Source organism: Palaemon carinicauda, chromosome 6 (genome assembly GCF_036898095.1).
Source record: "Palaemon carinicauda isolate YSFRI2023 chromosome 6, ASM3689809v2, whole genome shotgun sequence".
Classification (NCBI taxonomy): Eukaryota; Metazoa; Arthropoda; class Malacostraca; order Decapoda; family Palaemonidae; genus Palaemon; species Palaemon carinicauda.
This window is the reverse complement of record NC_090730.1, coordinates 156,046,746-156,068,597: the sequence shown is the minus strand read 5'-3', so window position 1 is coordinate 156,068,597 and position 21,852 is coordinate 156,046,746. Positions and strand designations below refer to the sequence as shown.

The following is a 21,852-nucleotide window of genomic DNA, read 5'->3' as shown; positions in this document are numbered from 1 at the left end:
AAGCATAACCTTCGCAACGAAGCTGGCGAAGGTAAAATAAGTAAACTGCAGTTTAGGCTCTTGGTAGATGGGAGAGTTCATGGCAGAGCCTGAACTAATTTACATATAATAAAAGTGTTCATAGGGACAATAGAAAGTAAGATTGCAGGGTATATTTCAATATATCGTACTGTAAAATGTTAAAAGCCGTGGCAAGTGCGGTAGAACTGAGAGTTTTAATTGTAACTGCAACATCAGCCTTTGTCTAAAGCACCAAATAATGTTTGTTAACCTCGTTCCAATATCATTACAATGTTGAAATTTCTTTTCTATCTTTCCTATCTAATAACAAGTCGACCCATCATACAATTTAGAATCAATTGAAAGAATAAGATAAATGGGGAAAATATTGGATGTATTTTCGCTAAACTTTCAAATATTCACAGCATATGTTCATCATAGATTTTAATTTTTTTACAGGGTTTTAAGAATAATAAAATTCACAAACAGACTAACCAGCTTGGCATTTCGGGTAATGGGTCCAGGTTCCGTTGTAGCAGATGGAAGGGGCCAGGCTATAAGTCAATTCGTACTTATCATTGCACTGGACATCAATCACTGTCCCGTGAGCCACCTGAGCGCCCGTCCTTGTCTTGTTCTTTATGATTCCGAATTCGATGTTTGGAACGATGCAGGGAGCTGCATAAAGATGGGGGGCGGGGGATTAAATAGGGAACTAATTGATCTGACTACGGGTTTCGATAAAGATTTGCAACACCTCACTCCAGGAAGGGAGGGAAAACTCTCGCTATAGTAAGTGAAAAACACTGGAAACATTATAATTCTGTTCCTTTTATGTAGGCACTAAGAATTTCTTTGCCTCTTCAAATTTGTTCATGGAAAGTATGTTAATATTTTTAACGAAGTTTAAAATGTGAAAAACTAATATTATGGGTAATATAAAGATTAATTAGGATAAAACTTGCAGGTGAGAAAAATATCATAAGGAATAATTATCATTACACTTAAAAATGAAATAATAAAAAAACTGCTACTCGTGTCATTTGATTGACCAGACGAGTTGCCTTCTCGAAGTCAAAATTGAAAATAAGCCATTCGAAATAAACACTTCAATGTACGTAATAATAAAATTATTCAAAACAGAAAGAACCTTTAAATTATAACAAGATAAACATTACATCATAAATTCATAAATAAAGAATAAAATCGTAAGTAATAAATACAAAAAATGGAATACAAAATATATTTTTTTGGTAGATGTGCTCGACTCCTGAAAACATATACAGCATTCGAGTGGACATAATATGGGGTTTTTGCTAGTGATTTATGTACAGCATTCAGCCATGGCTTCTGTTAAGGGAACTACACTGATTTGGAATAACAATGGAGTTGGGAAAAACATATATCCATGATGCAAGTGTCAAAAATACAATGGATAACAATGCATTTCTGAAAAGAACAAAACTTCTGATAATAAATCTAAAAATACAGTTCGACCATAAAAAAAGGTCTAAGAAAAAAACCTTTATGATGCTTTAACTTATTTCTCATTGCAAGGAAGCAAATTACTTCCCTGAGGTAAGATTAAACCAAAGAGATAAAAATTGAATTTTGAGCTAAGCTGAATTTGTCTGAAGGTTATTAAAAGAAAGTTTATATTTTTGAAAATTTTGTTTGAGCCGGTGAAGTTGATTACTGCGATCTTTTAAGAATAAATTTGCTTTTATCAAAAGACAAACTTGCTCCTCCAACACTTTCAAATATTTGGTTGAGTTTTATGAAAGTTCAATAAATGGGTTAAATGTTAATGATGAAACTGATGAACAAAAGTAATTTTTAATTAATCTATATATACATATATATATATATATATATATATATATATATATATATATATATATATATATATATATATATATATATATATATATATATATAATGAAATCCAACCCAACCGATCTATTCTTTTACTAGGGACGAAAACACTGTAGTTTTCATTTTACCGATAGATCTTCAGTAACTTGATTATAAAATACAATCTACAAAGTAAAAATGAAATATAAAAAATGAGGGACCTTCAATAAAATAAAAAATGCAAGAGAGTAAAATATATAAAAATAAAACTTATTTCATTAACGCATTAAAAAAATTGGTATAAAAACAATTCCAAGTAAAAGTTAGTTTTGACTTTTAAAGTGACGTAAGACCTAAAAGAAAAAAAGAAAGAAAAAAAGTTGATGAATCCTTAAATTTATTGGTGCAATCATTCACTAAGATGGTGCTTATAGTGGAGTATAATGGTAAGCCACATTGCATGAGGAACTCCGAAAATAAAATATCTACAGCAAGATCTTAAGTCAGCAAGGCCTTAAAGTCCCACCTCGTGATTACTGAAGTCCTTTTATGTGTCATCCTGCCTATATGAAGGAAAAAAATAGTTCTACTTCCTATTGATCATATTCATTAAAGTCAGACATTCACGCAATCATGTTATTCAAGACATTTTCTTCACTAATTATTCAGGTATAATTCCCTATCATTACAATGCATATCCAGTATTGTTTAGGAACCTATGTATTGTATGAAGTTTTCTGGCTCCAAGCAAATCAACCATGAAAGACTGGTATTTTTTATATTTTTTTTTAAGCAATATTTGCTGATGACTGTATGGATAAAGATTCACAGGGAAAGGTGACGAGATCTTACTAAACCTGTTATAAGATATGGATAATGTTAATGGAGAGTCAATACTAAATTTGGATCTTCTTCAGTGGACTCCTATCATATTTTCCTCCTCTTTAATCAAGTACTAGTATCAGTATCAAAAGTAGAAGCAATACTTTACACTGAATCAGGAAAGACACAAATAAATCACCATTTAATTTTTGTAGGGGAACTAGGAGGAGAGATGGGTGTTAATAGAGAGTCAATACTAAACTTGGCTCTTCTTCAGTGGACTCCTATTACAATTTCCTCCCCTTAAAGTATTAGTGTCAAAAGTAGAAGCAATACTTTACGATAAATCAGGGGAGACACAAAGAAATCAACATTTAGTTTTGTAGAGGGACTGGGAGGATAGATGAGCGTTAATGAAGAGTCAATACTAAATTTGGCTCTTTTTCACTGGACTCCTATTACAATTTCCTCCCCTTAAAGTGTTAGTGTCAAAAGTGGAAGCAATACTTAACAGTGAATCATGGGAGACACAAAGAAATCCCCATTTAGTTTTTGTAGGGGAACTGGGAGGAGAGATAGGTGTTAATGGGGCGTGGCAGGGATAACTCACCCAGACACATGGGAGGTGGTTTGCTCCAGGTGCCATCGGCCTGGCATACGGTAGACTGGTCGCCTTCAATAGTCATGTTGGGGTAGCATCGGAAGATAACAGATGAGCCCAAGGCTGTCCCTTGCTCGTAGTTCTCCAGCCAACCGTTTGACAGATGACCTGGATGGCCACAGTTGATTTCTGTGGACATAACCCCACTTCCCTCAGACCTTTTTTTGTTTTATGGGGGACAAATGGTAAGCGAATAAAAACATCATCTCTTACCTTAGTTTGTGGCGAATTGAAGAAATAAGCGAGAGGATTAAGATTACATGCAAATAAGAGGAAAAAATCCTGCGTTGATCTGGTATTCGCTGGAACTTGCTAGGTTTGGCTCTGCTTGTTAAATCTAATGTCAGATGTCCCTATAATAAGCATTGCAGAGTAAAAGGTTCAATTTGCCAAAAATTAGCCTACAATACTTTATTGAAAAAAATCCTCTCGAATTTTGTATGTGATAATAGTCAGTAGAACATGATGCAATAAATTTCCTATAAATTTTATGGGGAGATGTAATAAACGATGTCATTTCATACATATGTGGAAACCGACTTGGATATCTAAATGCCCATAAATGGAGATTCTGACCCTTTACAAGTGTGTTTCTGTTACAAGAGGTACAGACCCATAATCAAGAAAAAAAATAAAAAAGGCAAGATGGTCGAGGAGGCTGAAGGCTAAGCGACGTTCCAGGGAAGGAGGGGGAAATAAAGGTAAAGACTCAAAAAATTAGAGCAGCGAATAGTAAAGAAAAGAAAGGGGACAGGTAAACTATGGGTTGTATAGACATTGGTGAGAGAGAAGTCTGCCTTCTAACCAGTGGCGGAGGCATCATTGACAAAGTAATCTTATTTTGCGTATATCTTCTAATCAAATAACAGTAGTCTTTTGTTTGCTCTGTATACTGAAGTGTATTCCCTGGTTGCACAGAAGTTGTCCTTAGTAACGTAACACTATCATACAACAGTATAATATTAGCTTACCAAGTACCTTACTTCCCTGAGGGGATTAGCACATACTGACTGACCGTGACATAAATATCCATGATGCAAAATTGACAAGCAGAGATATATAAAAATCATGCAAAAATGGGTTAGTCAAATCATAATAGACAAGTGAGTAAGGGAAATCATCACAAGAGGAAATAATAGTGATGGCATCACCAGTCAAGACATCACTGCCATCACAGACTCAGGCAAAAGAGGAGGGCAATGGACATCATTCAAACTAGAGAAAGCAAAAAAAGAGAGTGAAGAATGACGGAGAGACGAAGTGGAAAGGAAGGCATTTTTCGCATTCTTCCTCAGCCATACATACCGAAGCACTTAGGAAGGGGGTGTGACCAGGTACCATTCTGCTGACAAGTCGTGCGCTGATCTTTATGTCCCTCGTACTTCATGTTGTCGTTACAGCGAAAGGTGATGACGGCACCGAATGTGGTGCGAGAGCCATCGAGCCATCCGTTGTACAGGACGCCAGGTGAACCACAGTTGATCTCTACATAATAGTACCATCTCATTCATATGGCGGCGCCTACAAAACTTACACAGCTCTTTTAAATCTCTCTCTCTCTTTCTCTCGCTGTTAAGCAAACTTCTTGGAACACTTGGAATCGTGCACAGCCACATTCAAACATTTCAGGACATTCATGTTGTTCTTTGGTAACTGATATATCACCTGTGACACATCCATTCCTTATTATACGTAAAATTTGCAACTTTTTCATTCAGCTCAAATCTGGTGACTATATGCTGTCAAACTTCAGCATTCTATAAATATATACAAAATAAGAAGCTAATAATAGTCTTGCAAGTTTTACACACTTTATATTCCTTAACCAATGATTTTGGGTAACTCACACATTCTTACATTTTTAAGGAGAATGACTTCATTACTCTGATTCCTGGAAAAAACAGCCACTCCTTTTCCAAAACGTCCAAACAAAACTAGAACATTTGCACTTGAAAAAAAAATAGAAACCTTCATCTAATCCACAGACCATTCACCACAGGGCAATTCTTCTCGAAGGTAAGAGCTACAAAAATTAAGTTTAGAGAAGAACAGAGAATACCGAATATAGCGAAGAAATCATCAATCCATTATACAGTCCATAAAGTACTTACATTTCTATGCTAGGAATCTAATCACATAAAAGAACTATCAAGGGGATTATTAATTACGATTATAATATGGACCAAAGTACTACATTGCGAAAACACTTTTTAAAGTTTGTATTCATCAGAAGAAACAATAGAATAAGAGGAAATCCTCGTTAATAAAACTGAAAAAAAAGCTACATTTGAGAAGCATGCACAATTGAATACATTCCGTTACTCCATAAATATGAATGTAGGGATATTTTCTGATACTTTTAATGATTTTCAATGTATTTACTAGATAAAATCAAAGTGTAAACATATATTTAAATGGGATATATAGGAGATCTTTTATATGCACGAATATTCTTAGACACAATTCGTTTCAATAATAGCAAAGGTGCCAGGATTTAATAAAATAATATAATTAACATATTAATGGAAATAACAAAAGAGAGAGAGAGAGAGAGAGAGAGAGAGAGAGAGAGAGAGAGAGAGAGTGTGTGCCAGGATTTAATAAAATAATATAATTAACATATTAATGGAAATGACAAGAGAGAGAGAGAGAGAGAGAGAGAGAGAGAGAGAGAGAGAGAGAGAGAGAGAGAGAGAGAGAGAGCTATTCATATTCACATAGCCTTACAGGTTTCTGCACGCAAATTGAATACATAATGTGCAGACTGGAATTCTTCTTTCGTTTGGTTTATATTGAAAAAATAAAGACGATGAAAATTCATCAAATTATACAGATAAAGAACATTGTGATTGAATACTTCCGGATGAGTTATTATACATTTATTAAAAATAAATTTTCAGAGAGAGAGAGAGAGAGAGAGAGAGAGAGAGAGAGAGAGAGAGATATTATTCCTTTGTCCAGTAAATAACTTTCTTCTCTAGGACTTTCCCCTTCCTCTGACCAGCATCAACCGATTACTCTCATGTCTTCAGATTATGTGACCCTTGCTGTTTAAAAGCTTCTCTTTATCCATAACCCGTTAATTTCTAGTTCTCCCTCTTTTTCAAAAGGTTAATCCAACTAAACAAATGTCAAATTTTCTTTTATACCTAACAAGCTGTTCTCTAATCAGCTTACTATTGAGGAAAAGTAGTTTTTCCATAGTTAAACCCCCTATATATAATCTAGTTCACGTCCATATGTCACTAAGGGTTAACTTTTGTTTTAAATTCAAATAAGGACAGCATCTTCATCAACAAATGTACTCGTATTTTACTGGGTATAAACCAGGGTCTTTTAATTTTTACTCAATGTAGATGTAGCTAACTACTATCTTTGTTCGGCACTACATTTAGTACAATAACCGCAATACTCCTCCGTTAATTTAAACATCAACATGTTTACATGGTCGCTATATATATATATATATATATATATATATATATATATATATATATATATATATATATACATATATATATATATATATATATATAAACATTATCACCATTATTATCAGCCGTTACTAGTCCACTGCAAAACAAAGGCCTCAGACATCTTTCCACTTGCGTCTGTTTATGGTCTTTCTATGATTGGCTAAACCAGCAAACTTTCTTTTATATATATATATATATATATATATATATATATATATATATATATATATATATATATATATATATATATTTACTTATCTAATACTCACGTAATTCTAGAAAGTTATATCTTTCTTCTTCGATTTTCATTCCAGATCACTGGGCCATTAACTCGGACAAACATCCATTAGTTTTCCCCCAATCTTACATTCAGGTGACATCTCACCAGGTGAGGCACACGGAGAGAAATATGAGGAAGAACCGACGCCAGCCTCAACAATGGCCACCTTTCCATTTTTTTGTCATTTGGACAGAAAACAATATGTGGGAGACTACGAGCGGCCTGGGAAACCTAGTCAAAAATCCCTGTCACGAGAAACAATGAATTTCTATTTCGATAGCAGGTGATTGGAAAATTTCTAAATATTGATGAATACTCTTGTTCATTGTCTGTTGTATCAATAGTGGTACAATACTTAGATTTTTGTTTGGTAAGAACACCCTATTTTATTAGCAAAGAGTTGACCTTGAATACGTCCGCAAGTGTTGTGATTATCTTGTAATAAGCAAAATATACAAAAAATATGGTATTCTAAAAATGAAATAAAGATAAGCATAATTTCAAACTTAAATTCAGAACAACGATCAAATATCCATTGATTTGCAGCATTCCTAGAAAAAAAAATGAATGCACTAAACGTTGTTTCCTTGCTAGGACATCGTTTGCTCAAAATACATCTCATTTTAAATTTAATTAAAAGGCAGGAATTTTATAAGTTATGGGCAACTGTTTTTTTTTTTTTTCAAGTCTAACCCATCGACATGTTTGTAATCATCCACAATCATAAATAGTACTTAAATACTATTCTTTCCAACGATTTGTATTTTAAACGATCGTCATTCAACGACTAGTCATTCTACTAATTGTCTTTCGACGAATGGTCTCCGTACCTATACAGACAAGGACAGATACCCGAGGCCTCTTGTAATGAGTAGCTGTGGGACAATAAGGATTCCATCGGGTATCTGCTTCCCATTCATCAGCTACTGGGACGAAAAAAAAAAAAAAAAAAAAAAAAGGAGAGAGAGAGAGAGAGAGAGAGAGAGAGAGAGAGAGAGAGAGAGAGAGAGAGTAAACTGAAATATTGGATATTGGCCTCTGAGACTCGGCGAGGAAATCTGTGATGTGTGACACCACCAAACACTTCTTTTGCTTCCTCTTCTTATTTTGGCATATTCTTCCTCAGTTAAGATTATTTTATAAATTTTGGAAACCATATTTTTTGGGTTATATAGCTTCGTTAGAGTATATTATTCTGTCGTCTTGAATTCCTTCAACAAATGGAAATAAATGATAACGCATGAAACAAACTATTACTGTTACATTTTTTGTGTGAATTCATACAACAAAACAAAATTAACTAGAATAGAACATATATAAAATGAAACTTGGAATGAAAAAATACTTTATATTTCGTGAAAAAAAAAACTTTCCTTTGTAACACAGATGCCTTAAACATATATCATATGCGTTTAAATTCGCCCTCCAAATTTCCAGCTACATAGAGGCAAGCATTACGTCCTTTGCATCTGGACCGACGCCGGATCCTCAGAAACGTCCTCACTCGTTCAAAGCAGACCAAATTGTGGATGGAATCGGAAGCTTCATGAAATTCTGTGAAGCCTTTTGAAAAATCACTCATGTATTTAAAGATGATCTTAAATTTTTCGTATTCATATTTCAAAGAATCTAGAGTTTTCATTTATCAGTTTTGTTATTTTTTCCGAATTTCAAAATTTTTGTATCAAATTTTCACCACCATATCCTTTATGTTAAAGTGTAGTACCAAAACTCAATGTAGTCCTGAAGAAGGCTCACGAAGTGATCCGAAACACGCACCGACACCAAATAATAAATGGAGTAAAGCAAATGTATTCCTGCTGTTATCATGAAAACTAACTATTTGCATGAAGATCTGTCCAAGGAGAAGCTGTCTTCGAATTCTGGACGTTGTCTATTCATTATATATATATATATATATATACATACACACACACACACACATATATATATATATATATATATCATTCTAGGTATAGATGCTCAGTGTCCTTCTAGTCTTGCTACACTGATTCATCTCCTCTTCCGCAATAGACCCAATAGACCCTCCCCTCTTATTGATATCATTTGTTGACATTTATTCTTATCAACGCGTTAAGCAGAAATATTATTTGCTTAAGCCAGAGCATGTAAATAACCACGAATACGGGTACATCCCTAACCTACAATTATAAACATACACACACACACACACACACACACATATATATATATATATTCACATATATATATATATATATATTCATATATATATATATATATATATTCATATATATATATATATATATATATCAACACCAAGACGTTTCCCCCTTCCCCACAGGAAAAACAAAAATCACGATCACATTCATCCTGAAGTGCTGAATTATGGATGAACAACTTATATAGTCAATTTTCCTCAACATTAGTCGCTTCATACGCATCAAACCCATCTGCACACAAACAGACACAAACACTGAACCATTAATCGATATCTTGCATGAATTCTTGCACTTCCTGGACATCAGAGCGCTTCTTTAGAATATTTCCAACCAATTATACATTTCCCTCATCTCCCACCTCCTTATACTTCATATTAGTAGACTGTCGTTCATTCTTTCCACATGACCTCTCCACCCAAAATCCCGTTAATTCAATCTTTTACCATTGCTGCATATCTACCTATTTTCACCCACTTATTGAAGGACACGCAAGTGTGTAAGTGTATAATTAAAAGGTGAAGAAACAGACAACCTTTAAAATTCATAATTTTGACCCCTTCATTCTCTCATTTCACCCCTTTAAACTTGGTTCCGTGATAAATCCAGGTAAAAGAATTTTCTATCCCCGAATATTCCACCCAGAAAATTCCCTATAGGAAATTCCACCCAAAGAAAATTCTAACTACGACAATGTCACACAGAAATTAAAGAAGATTATAGCAACAAAATTTCACCAATGGAAATTTCACTCATATAATTCTATTGACAAAATTTCATCAACGAAAATTTCTCCCCACAAACTTCCTACCACCGCAGCATTTAATGAACAAAAATATTACGCCAAAATATTTGTCCTTAAGGGACTTAAAAAAAATAATAAACTATACCTTCCAAACAGTGTTTTTACATTAATCTGTGTTTGATTTTGACCAATCTCGATATTGGCAGATAAACTCAGTCCAATAATGAATAAGGATTTGCTCTTAAAAATTAATGTTTCAATGATTTGACAATTCTCCCACTCTCTGAATTTACAAATGCTTTTGAAATGCTTTCTGACTATGATTATATAATAGACGAATTATGAAATTTGAAAGCTCCTATATTGGTATATAACGACGAAGGAAAACACTGACTTTCAAACTACGAGAGAGAGTCTTGCAGTATACACTTCAAAAAAATGCCGTAAAAAAACGGTAAAATTCCTGGAACAAATGTGGCCAGGCATTTAACGTCTTAAAAACGGATATATTGACGTAAAAGAGTGATATTATGGTCACTAACCGTAAAAGATAATAACAAAGTGGGGTAAAATTACGGTCGCCTGTATTTTACTGAAATACGGCTGAGTTCGGTATATTCTTTACGGAGAGTTTTCGATTAAAATTACGGTTTTTTTAACAGTATAACAAGACCCATTAATGGTGTTGAAGGTTTCCATGAAGCATTAAAATTGCCATCGTTGACATCCATTGCCAAAATCTATGGAAGCTATGCTATGCATTACAAAAGGAGAAAACAATCAGTAAAAACCTGTATTACTCGAAGGGATAAAAATAGAGAAAATAAAAAGTAGGGAACTTGAACGACTCGTGGAATGCTCAGATGGGACTGATACGAAATTATTTTACAGTTTCTAAATATTTAAAATTTGTATTCTTACATAATTTCCCTTTGAACTTTATATTTAATTTATATTACATATTTAATCTATTTTCTAATCTTGTAGCTTATAAAAAAATCAAATTTAAATTATCTTCACCTTTCAAATTATGTGAAATTTTATTAGCGTGGAATGTTCTAAGAGAAATTTTCAGGAGATGAATTTTCGGTACACGATACATTCGAGCTTTTACCCAGCTTCAATTTCAGCTATTTCTAATCCTCTTTGGTACAAGCTCAACTTTAGCTTCCTTTGCCGAGAATATTACCCAACAATTATGAAACCTGAACAATTCACGTTCATAATATATTTTCCATAAAGCAAACTTTGTGACTCGCCTTTCGATAATTTTGCGAGCTACGAACAATACTGAGATGGAATACTTTATGCTCTTTGCAATGCAAAATTTCTTTTGAATTAAAAACAAAACTGGAACTTTGGACATTGAAAAATTAGGTTCACGTTATTTTCTTGTATTGATATTGTAGGCTGGCCTGAGCACCAGCCACCCGTTGACATACTACCGCTAGAGAGTTATGGGGTCCCTTGACTGGGCAGACAGTACTACATTGGATCCTTCTCTCTGGTTATGGTTCACTTTCACTTTGCCTATACATACATCGAATGGTCTGGCATATTCTTTACAAATTCTCCTCTGTCCTCATACACCTGATAACACTGATTACCAAACAATTCATCTTCACCCAAGTGGTTAACTACTGTACTCTAATTGTTCAGTGGCTAATTTCCTCTTCGTAAGGGTGGAAGAGACTCTTTAGCTATGGTAAGCATCTCTTCTAGGAGAAGGACACTCCAAAATCAAACCATTGTTCTCTAGTCTTGGATAGCGCCATAGCCTCTGTACCATGGTCATCCACTGTCTTGGGTTAGAGTTCTCTTGCTTGAGGGTACACTCGGGCACACTATTCTCTCTGGTTTCTCTTTCTCTTGTTTTGTTAAAGTTTTTATAGTTTATAAAGTAAATATTTATTTAGATGATGTTACTGTTCTTGAAATATTTTATTTTTCCTTGTTCCCTTTCCTCACTGGGGTATTTTCCCTGTTGGGGCCCCTGCTTTTCCAACTAGGGTAGTAGCTTAGCAAGTAATAATAATAACAATAATAATAATAATAATAATAATAATAATAATAATAATAATAATAATAATAATAATAACTGTGTTTATGCAGTATATTATACAAATTATATATATATATATATATAATAATAATAATAATAATAATAATAATAATAATAACTGTGTTTATGCAGTATATTATACAAATTATATATATATATATATATATATATAGATAGATAGATAGATAGATAGATAGGTAGGTAGGTAGGTAGGTAGGTAGAAAGATAGATATATATTGTATACATGCATAAAAAGTATGATGATTATATACAAAATCATTATATCAAATATAAAATATTACAGAGGAAACTATGTTCTATCTTAAACATTAATAAGCGTGAAATAATTTCACAAAATTAAAGAAAGAAATGCTGAGATTTCCCAAACCCTACAGCTAAGAATTTAGAAAGAGTTCTCTTCCATTGTGGATAAAATATTATTTATTCGAGGAGCTTATGCAACCTTGTCACATAATAATAGCTCTGATTAAAATTTTGTTCTTGCTGAAAATACTAGGAATTATGCTATGTATAATAACTATCTGAACCTCAATTAAATATGATAATTCCATGAAGATGAACGTCTCTCTCTCTCTCTCTCTCTCTCTCTCTCTCTCTCTCTCTCAAAGCGATAAGTCTCATTTTCATTCGGAGTAACTCCTGACTCACTATTGATGATAAACACCTTGGTTTGCAACAAGTTGAACGTATTTAGATGATAAAATCCGAGGTTACCATCTCCTCGAACCTTCTGTCAACCAACTTTGTCTCGGATTAGAATACACACAAGACCTTCAGCACTGATTATCAGTAAACAGACACAAAGACTGTTTATATATATATAAAATATATATATATATATATATATATATAAATATATATATATATATATATATATATATTATATATATATACACACATATATATATATATATAATTGTACACACATTTATATATACACACACATATATATATAGTATATATACATATATATATATATATATATATACACATATATATGAGTGTGTCTGTGTGTCTGTGCGCTTAGAAAAATAAGTATGCACAAAACGTCAATGTCCCACTTGCGAATGCTTGAGGACATAAGAGATATATTGCATAATAAAATGCAATGTCTAATGGAGAAAAAAAAAACAGATTACTTCAAATAAGCCGCAGGACAAAAGATATGTTTAGAAGAAGATAAGAATCTGTAATTGCTTTGAAAGCAGCCAAAGGACGAAAGAAGATTGGTGGCATGTTTCGAAGAGGATTTAAAAATAATCAAGAAGACTTAACAGGACATAAAAATGAGTTGGCGTTAAGAATTCCGGTTAAATTGAGTGCTCTTATGAAATGAAAATTTCTATTAAAGGTTAAATAAACAGAAAGATAGGTTACAGGTCAAATGTATAATAGATTAGGATATTCTAGTAAAAAAAATACTGTTTGCAAGGCATAAAATCTCGTAGTGAGATAGCAAATGTTTTGAAGAGTTGAAAGTAAAACTAGAAAGAATACTTGGAAGTGATTGTTAAGGACATAGGGAGAGGATTTAATAAGCCGAGTGTACAGTCGGGCACACTATTCTATCTTATTTCTCTTCCTCCTGTTTTTTTGAAGTTTTATAGTTGAAATATGAACGAATCATTTTAATGATGTTAATGTTCTGAAATTTTTTGTTTTAATTGTTCATTACTTTTATTATAGTTTATTTATTTTCCTATTTCCTTTACTCACTGAGCTATTTTTCCCTGTCGAGGACCTTGGGCTTATAGCATCCTGCTTTTCCACCTAGGGTTGTAGCTTAGCAAGTAATAATAATAATAATAATAATAATAATAGTAATAAAAATAATAACAATAATAATAATAATAATAATAATAATAATAATAATAATAATAATAATAATAATAGTAATAATACTAATAATAATAATAATAATAATAATAAATACAAAGGCACCACTAATTGAGGAAAGGGGACGGCAGTGTAATTAAATGACTGGTCAGGGTGTGTAAAGTAAATAAATGAGGGAATGACTTCAAAGCAACTGGGTAAGAGATATAATTGTTTCATCCTATGTTGAGGAAGGTACTACATGTATTAGTAAAGCTTCCAGGCTCATAATATTATTTAGTATCCCTGGAAAGGCGTTAGGTATGGATTTAATTAAGTAGGGCAGATGGCTGAGGGGCTGGAAAATAGTGCTGGATTAGACAAGATAAAGGTTGCACAGATCTATTATTCATTATTAAACAGCGGTGTGAAGACTTTGACATTAAAAGAAGTTGTCTGTGACATACTAGTCCAGAGGGGATTGAAGATATATGGATTAAGGGCAATTTGTTAAGACTGTTTAAGGTTAAGACTGCATGAGAATATTTACATGGGAGAAAAAATATTTTATTGTGAAATGAAAATGAGGCTGGATTATGTCCCTACAGCACTACAATATCATGGAAGGAGCCATGATGAAATAAGGGATAGGGTAAGAGATTACGTAAAGAGTTTGAAAGTGTTTTTAGGAAGACAAAAATGAAAGCGAATGTTAGCAAGTGTAAAGTTAAAAGTGTAAGTGGAAGCCTAAGAAACATGGCAATGAATATTTGTATCGATGGTAGAAAAGTGAAAGCGGTTTATTTGTTTAAAGTTATTTGAAAGTAAATTCAAGAGACTGCCTGTTTGAATAGGTTTATCTCAAATGGTTTTACATGGTAGCAAAAGTTCGATATATAAAGGGATCGCTAGACTAATTTCTCCTACAGCAAGTGTAATCTAGTTAATGTATGCAAATAACATGAAAAAGATGAAAACTGTTAGAATGAATTTATTACTTTTGCGTTAAATGTTTAGTAAAGAGGACTCTGGGGGAGATAAAAGTAGAGATAGGACGGTGAAGAAAGAAGGTTAGCACAGGAATAGGTTAATATAACAACCAGAATGTTTTGCAGTTTTTACATAGATGAGGAGGGGATTTATGACAGGGTAATTATAAGAGGAGTAAACATGTATGATTTGGTAATTACACACACACATATATATTATATATATATACATACATACACACACACACACAACACACACACACATATATATATATATATATATATATATAATAATAATATGATTAAATGTCGGAGCAAAAGTTCGAATCCTTGCCCAGGATAAAAGTCTTTGTAATAAAATTTCCACAATATTCACCGTTGAATAAGCCTACCCAGAAGGCTCTTTCGATTTGCACTATTCTCTCATATCTTACACTCATATGAATGCAATTCATATGAGTGTGATAATATACAGCCATTGATCCTCATTTCATAGCTCCGTGAGAGAGAGAGAGAGAGAGAGAGAGAGAGAGAGATAAGCTAGCAAATCCCTTCCTCATCCCAGTTTACAAAGATCTTGACTATATTACATACGACGGTAAGAAAGATGATGGGTCAGAAGAAAAGTAATCTTCTCTCTCTATCTATCCACTCATCTTTCAATATCCAACTAATCACTCTCTCTATTTCCCTATCTAATTTCTCCCATTGGTCCCTGTGTTTTTATCTCTCCCTTTCCTTCTCCTGTCCTTTACTTCGTTTAATGAGAAACAAATCCCTTTTATCCCCGGCGATACTCCCATCACTGCATCATTAAAGTCAGAATGACGACACAGCCTGATGCGTCAAGGTATCTCACGCCCAGAGTCTCTGTCATTATTGAGACTTTGTTAGCGTTATCAACAATATCGTCTTCTTTATAAAGTATTCCTATCACAATTTTATGTTCCGACAGTCCATGCACTTTAATAATAATAATAATCTCCCCTATATAATGAAGAGCAAGTGTCCGGTTTTTATATATATATATATATATATATATATACACATATTTATTTATGGTAATAGCCATACCCTGATGAGAGTGGGGTGCGTGTGTTTGCATATCTATCTAAATATCTAGTCGTCATTACGTCATTATTGACGGGTCGCATACACTAGTAATAATAATAATAATAATAATGATAAATAATAATAATAATAATAAAAATAATAATAATAATAATAATAATAATAATAATTACTGTTACCACTTAGCAATAATAACACTGATTACTATCATTGAGTACGTTCTTTATTTTCCTACTCATTCACCTATGAATAACCGCAATAACGATAACAAATAATATACGCTACAATACCCCATCTAGAAACCAGACATCGCTGGAACTGAATGGTTTAAAAGGTCAATCGTGAATGGCAGAAACTAGGAACAACGAGATTGTCATATCAAGCAGGAAACTGCCCTAGAGACAGACCATACACACATATGATCATCGCTCAAGCCCCTTCTCCACCCAAGCTAGAATCAATGAGGGCCAGGCAATGGCTGCTAATGACTCACCAGATAGACATATAAGCTTCCCTAAAAACCCCCATCCTTAGCTCACAAGGATAGCGAGGTTGCAGCGACCAAAGAAACTAACGGGTTAGGGACGTTACCACATCGGGGACCACGACCCTGAAGTCATTACTTTCTTTGTCAACAAATAATAAATCAGATGGCACCTAATCATTCCTCATTTTCCTACTTACACAATTGACGCAGCCAAGAAAAGTATTTCCAGTTCATTTTTGTGAGATATAAGCTGATTTGAACAACTTTAAAGGTTAAGATGAAAAAGAACTAGCGCCTGCCACACTGCCGGTATCAAAAGCACTGTATTTTCAATGTAATTAAACGTTTCTGTTTGAATTATATAGGCAAGTAGAGTTGAACAACAATTACATCTCAATCAATGATGTCATCTCCCTTTTCAACTTACTGTGTTTTCAAGAAATTTATGACATTTTATCCCTCATGAAGCAGGTTAAGCCTCCAATATTTTTCCATTTTATCACTATTTCGAAAATAACAATAGCTTTCCTTTCCAATATGTAAGCCTCTTCCTTCATCATTATCATTAGCCGTAACTAGGTCCACTGCAGGACAAACGCCTCAGACATGTCTCTTCGATTTAAGCAGCCAAGAACACTCGCTGCAGAGACTCTCACATCCAATCAGTGTTGGTTATAACAAATTTGTCTCATCCATCGATTTTAGCGCGAAACTCTATGGCGCTTTTCATCATCCTATTACCTGCGTCGCTTGCTTTTAACACTTCCCAAATTTGCATCCCTTTAGTTCTCCCTTTTAAATAAGGAATATCGGTTGATATACGCCTCAATAATAATTCCATTAATTTCATGTGCAGTCTAATATCGCATAACTTTATCTTTTTTTTTGAAGTTTTTATAGTTTATATTTGAAAGCACTGATTTAATGTTGTTACAGATCCTAGAATTTTCTATCTGGTTATTTATTACTACTCTTGTAGTTTATTTCCTTGTGTTTCCTTTCCTTTGTCGGGCTATTTTTCCCTGGTGGAGCCCTTGCGCTTATAGCATCTTGCTTTACCAACTAGGGTTGTGGCTTTCCTTGTAATAGTAGTAGTAATAATAAATAATAATATAATAATAATATTAATAATAAAGGCACAAGTGCTGTGGTATCCTAGTGGAGATGTCGAAGACTTGCAATATGTGGGTTATCAGTTCGGGCCCCACTCACGGCTTGGTAATTTTCGTTGGTTATATAAACCTTTCAGCCTTTTTTTATTTAGGCATGAGAGGTTTGGGGTGTTCTCAATATTGAGTTATCAGCAACCATTGTCCTGTCCTACCCGGTCCTAAATTAGGTGAGAAGGGAGCCTAGACACTGATTGTATATGTTCATTCCCTACGATTATATGCCGTATGCGGTTCTGTTGAGAAGTCTGACCTTCTAAGGTTTCTATGGTCTAATGTGATCAGTGAATTATCTTAATAATTATGCAAGTATTTTCCCCTTTGTCGTATTTTTCCGATACATAGAGTGCTATTATGAAATGACATCTACTTATTTGTAGGCTAATTTTAAGGATTATAATACCTTTAATATCAAAAGACATAATTTTTGCAATAATAATCCTATTATTCAATGCTGTCCTTCTTTATTCTTATAATTTAGTCATTTTTTTCAAGTATCTTTCTCTCTCAATAATTTTCCAGATGTAATTTCAAATCATTATCAAATTATATTTCATCTCAATAATTTTTTTTCATACTGAAACGCTTTGCATCCAGGCATCCTAATATTATTCTGGAAAAATTTAATTCTTTTAATGCCTTACGATGTTTTATTATTGCTAAAGTTTTATACAATTACAAGGACACATGTGTAATAATCATATTCGGTCATACAATAATACATATATATAATATATATATATATATGCATATATAGTATATATTTATATAGAGAGGAGAGAGAGAGAGGAGAGAGAGAGAGAGAGAGAGAGAGAGAGAGAGTAAATATATTGATTTAAATAAAACTTTTGAAAATAAAACTTCGGGGAAAAATGGGTTCATTTGATGAATCTTTACTGACAAATATAAAACTAAAGCTCTTTTTACACCCACAACCATTATTGCAAATCAAATTCAATCACAGAGAAACTCATATAGAATGTTCTTTCTAATTGGATCGTAACTTCATTCCTTCTAAAACAATTATTCTGATATTGCAAGATATCTTACAGTGAAATCCGTGGACGTCATTGAAAATGTTGGCCTCCCTTTTCTCTCGTAGATAAGTTGTTACAGATCGAGGAAATGAAATTTTTGTTCGTGCACAACTACCTTTCACAATGTAACTGCTATATATATATATAATATATATATATCCCTTCTGTGTGGGGATACCGTAACGTAGTGGAAGGGTTTGCGTATCGCCATGATCAGTAAAGCTGTACTAGTCAAAACCACCCATACTAGCTTGGTTTTGCTATGAGCAGTCACAAAAGTCTCCCCACTGTCACCAATCCGCAGAGGCCAGCGTGGTGATATAAATGGCTAAACCCCAGACATGTATAATTACATCCCTTGTCCTGAAGTGAACTAGAAACGGCTGCATTTGTTGTGTTGTTGATGTTGATGGTATATTAAATATATACAGTACATATATACTATATGCATGTATGTATATATGTATGTATGTGTATATATATATACACTTGTGTGTCATTTCTAAGTTGATATTATTGTTGTCCCAGCGCCTTACAAAGTTTAGTCTATTTACGAGTATCTAAATGATCTATTTATAAGAAATACATTATTGGCATTTATTGATTTTTCGGTAATTCTAACTGAGCTGATACCGCCATTGAACTTTAACATCAGTAAAAAAATTAAAATGCCCAAATCACACGTGCTTCGACTCCAAACATATTTGATTGAAAAAGTCAATTTATTCCTTAAAATATGTACAATTTTAGGCGATATAATCATACAGCAATGCTTGTTGTTATTTTCAACGCAATATTATCAATCTATTTCCTTGTTACTAAAGTCTAGACGATTAATGTTTGCAAGAAAATTGAAAAATGTTTTTGAAGGAAGGAAGATACAGGGATAGATCTTCTAATTACTGATCAACGATTCTTGAATAAAAAGGAAGTACAAAATAGGGGATTAATAGTAATTTCAATATAACTTGAAACATCTTCCGAATCTTATTTATCTACACACATACAAAATATATATATATATATATATACATATACATATATATATACATACATACATATTATATATATACTATATATATACATACACAACATATATATATATATATGTGTGTGTATGTATGTATGTATGTATGTATGTATATAATTATATATATATATAACATACATACATACATACATATATATACACACACACACACACACACACATATATATATATATATATAAGCAACCCCACCACGCACGCACACGCACATATAAATATGCCTTAACTAAATTACTCAATTGTAAATTGAGTATCTCTTAACACAATGAAAAATAATTGCCATACGAAATAAAATCTACCTACGTTTACATTGAGGCTGGACTCCGCTCCACTTCTTGTTGGGCCCACATCTCCTGGTGGAGGACCGACGATCATGTAGCTGTAGTTGCACTCATAGGAAACAAACGGCGTTGTACGAAACTGCTATGAAGATGGCCTTTCCGTTCTCTGGGTTCTCGGGGATTTCACACTGGACAGCTGTCAAAGATGGATAAACATTTGGGTGATCGAGGTGTAATAGAAGTTATTAGGTGCTTGTATATTCGAGAAGTAATCACTCGCATGATGCAAATATACATCAGAGTGATTAAGTAATCACTCGCATGATGCAAATATACATCTGTGTGATTAAGTAATCACTCGCATGATGCAAATATACATCAATGTGATTGAGGTGTAATATAAGATTTTAGGTGGTTGTATATTCGTGAAGTAATCACTCGCAGGATGAAAATATACAGCAAATGTTGACTGAGATGTAATGGAAGATTTTAGGTGCTTGTATATTCGCGAAGTATCACACTCGCAGGATGCAATATACATCAATGTGATTGAGGTGTAATCGAAGATTTTAGGTGGTAGTATATTCATGAAGTAATCACTCGCATGACACAAATATATATCAATTTGATTGAGGTGTAACAGACGATTTTAGGTGCTAGCATATTCGTGAAGTAATCACTCGCAGGATGAAAATATACTGTAACAGCAAATGTGACTGAGGTGTAATGGAAGATGTTAGGTGCCCCTCTACTAGTGAAGTAATCACTCGCATGAAGCAAATATACATCAATGTGATCGAGGTGTAATAGAAGATTTTAGAGGCTTGTATATTTGTGAAGTAATCATTCGCACAATGAAAATATACATAAAATGTGATCGAGGTGTAATCCAAGATTTTAGGTGCTAGTATATTCATGAAGAAATCACTCGCATGAAGCAAATACACATCAATGTGATTGAAGTGTAATAGAAGAATTTAGATGCTAGTATATTCGTGCAGTAATCACTGAGCAGGATGAAAATATACATCAAATGTGATAGAGGTGTAATGGAAGATTTTAGGTGCTTGTATATTCGTGAAGTAATCATTCGCAGTATGGAAATATACATCAAATGTGATAGAGGTTTAATGGAATATTTTAGGAGCTTGTATATTCGTGAAGTAATCACTCGCAGGATGCAAATATACGTCAAATGTGATCTATGTGTAATGGAAGATTTCAGGTGCTTGTATGTTCATGAAGTAATCTCTCACAGGATGAAAAATATACATCAAATGTGATAGAGGTTAACTGGAATATTTTAGGAGCTTGTATATTCGTGAAGTAATCACTCGCAGGATGCAAATATACGTCAAATGTGATCTAGGTGTAATGGAAGATTTCAGGTGCTTGTATATTCATGAAGTAATCACTCACAGGATGAAAATATACATCAAATGTGATTGAAGTGTAATGGAAGATTTTATGTGCTTGTATATTCGAGAAGTAATCACTCGCAGGATGATAATATACGTCAAATGTGACTGAGGTGTAATGGAAGATTACAGGTGCTTGTATATTCATGAAGTAATCACTCACAGGATGAAAATATACATCAAATGTGATTGAAGAGTAATGGAAGATTTTAAGTGCTGGTATATTCGCGAAGTAATCACTCTCAATGATGCAAATATACATCAAATGTGATCGAGGTGCCATGGAAGTTTTTTGGTGCTTGTATATTCGTGAAGTAATCACTCGTAGGGTGAAAATATACATCAAATGTGATCCAGGTGTGTAACGGAAGATTTTATGTGCTTGTACTGTATATTCGAGAAATAATCGCTGGCAAAA

At 33.3% G+C, this 21,852-nt stretch overlaps 1 protein-coding gene across 1 annotated transcript in view; it reads right to left on the bottom strand.

The window, feature by feature from the left end:
- The window catches only part of LOC137643294 (sushi, von Willebrand factor type A, EGF and pentraxin domain-containing protein 1-like), a 310,342-nt gene that overhangs the window by 35,138 nt on the left and 253,352 nt on the right, over positions 1-21,852 (bottom strand). The window contains 5 exon segments of the mRNA XM_068376133.1: positions 496-678; positions 4,643-4,822; positions 20,039-20,098; positions 20,101-20,137; positions 20,139-20,212. Coding sequence (XP_068232234.1) covers positions 496-678; positions 4,643-4,822; positions 20,039-20,098; positions 20,101-20,137; positions 20,139-20,212 — 534 coding nt within the window.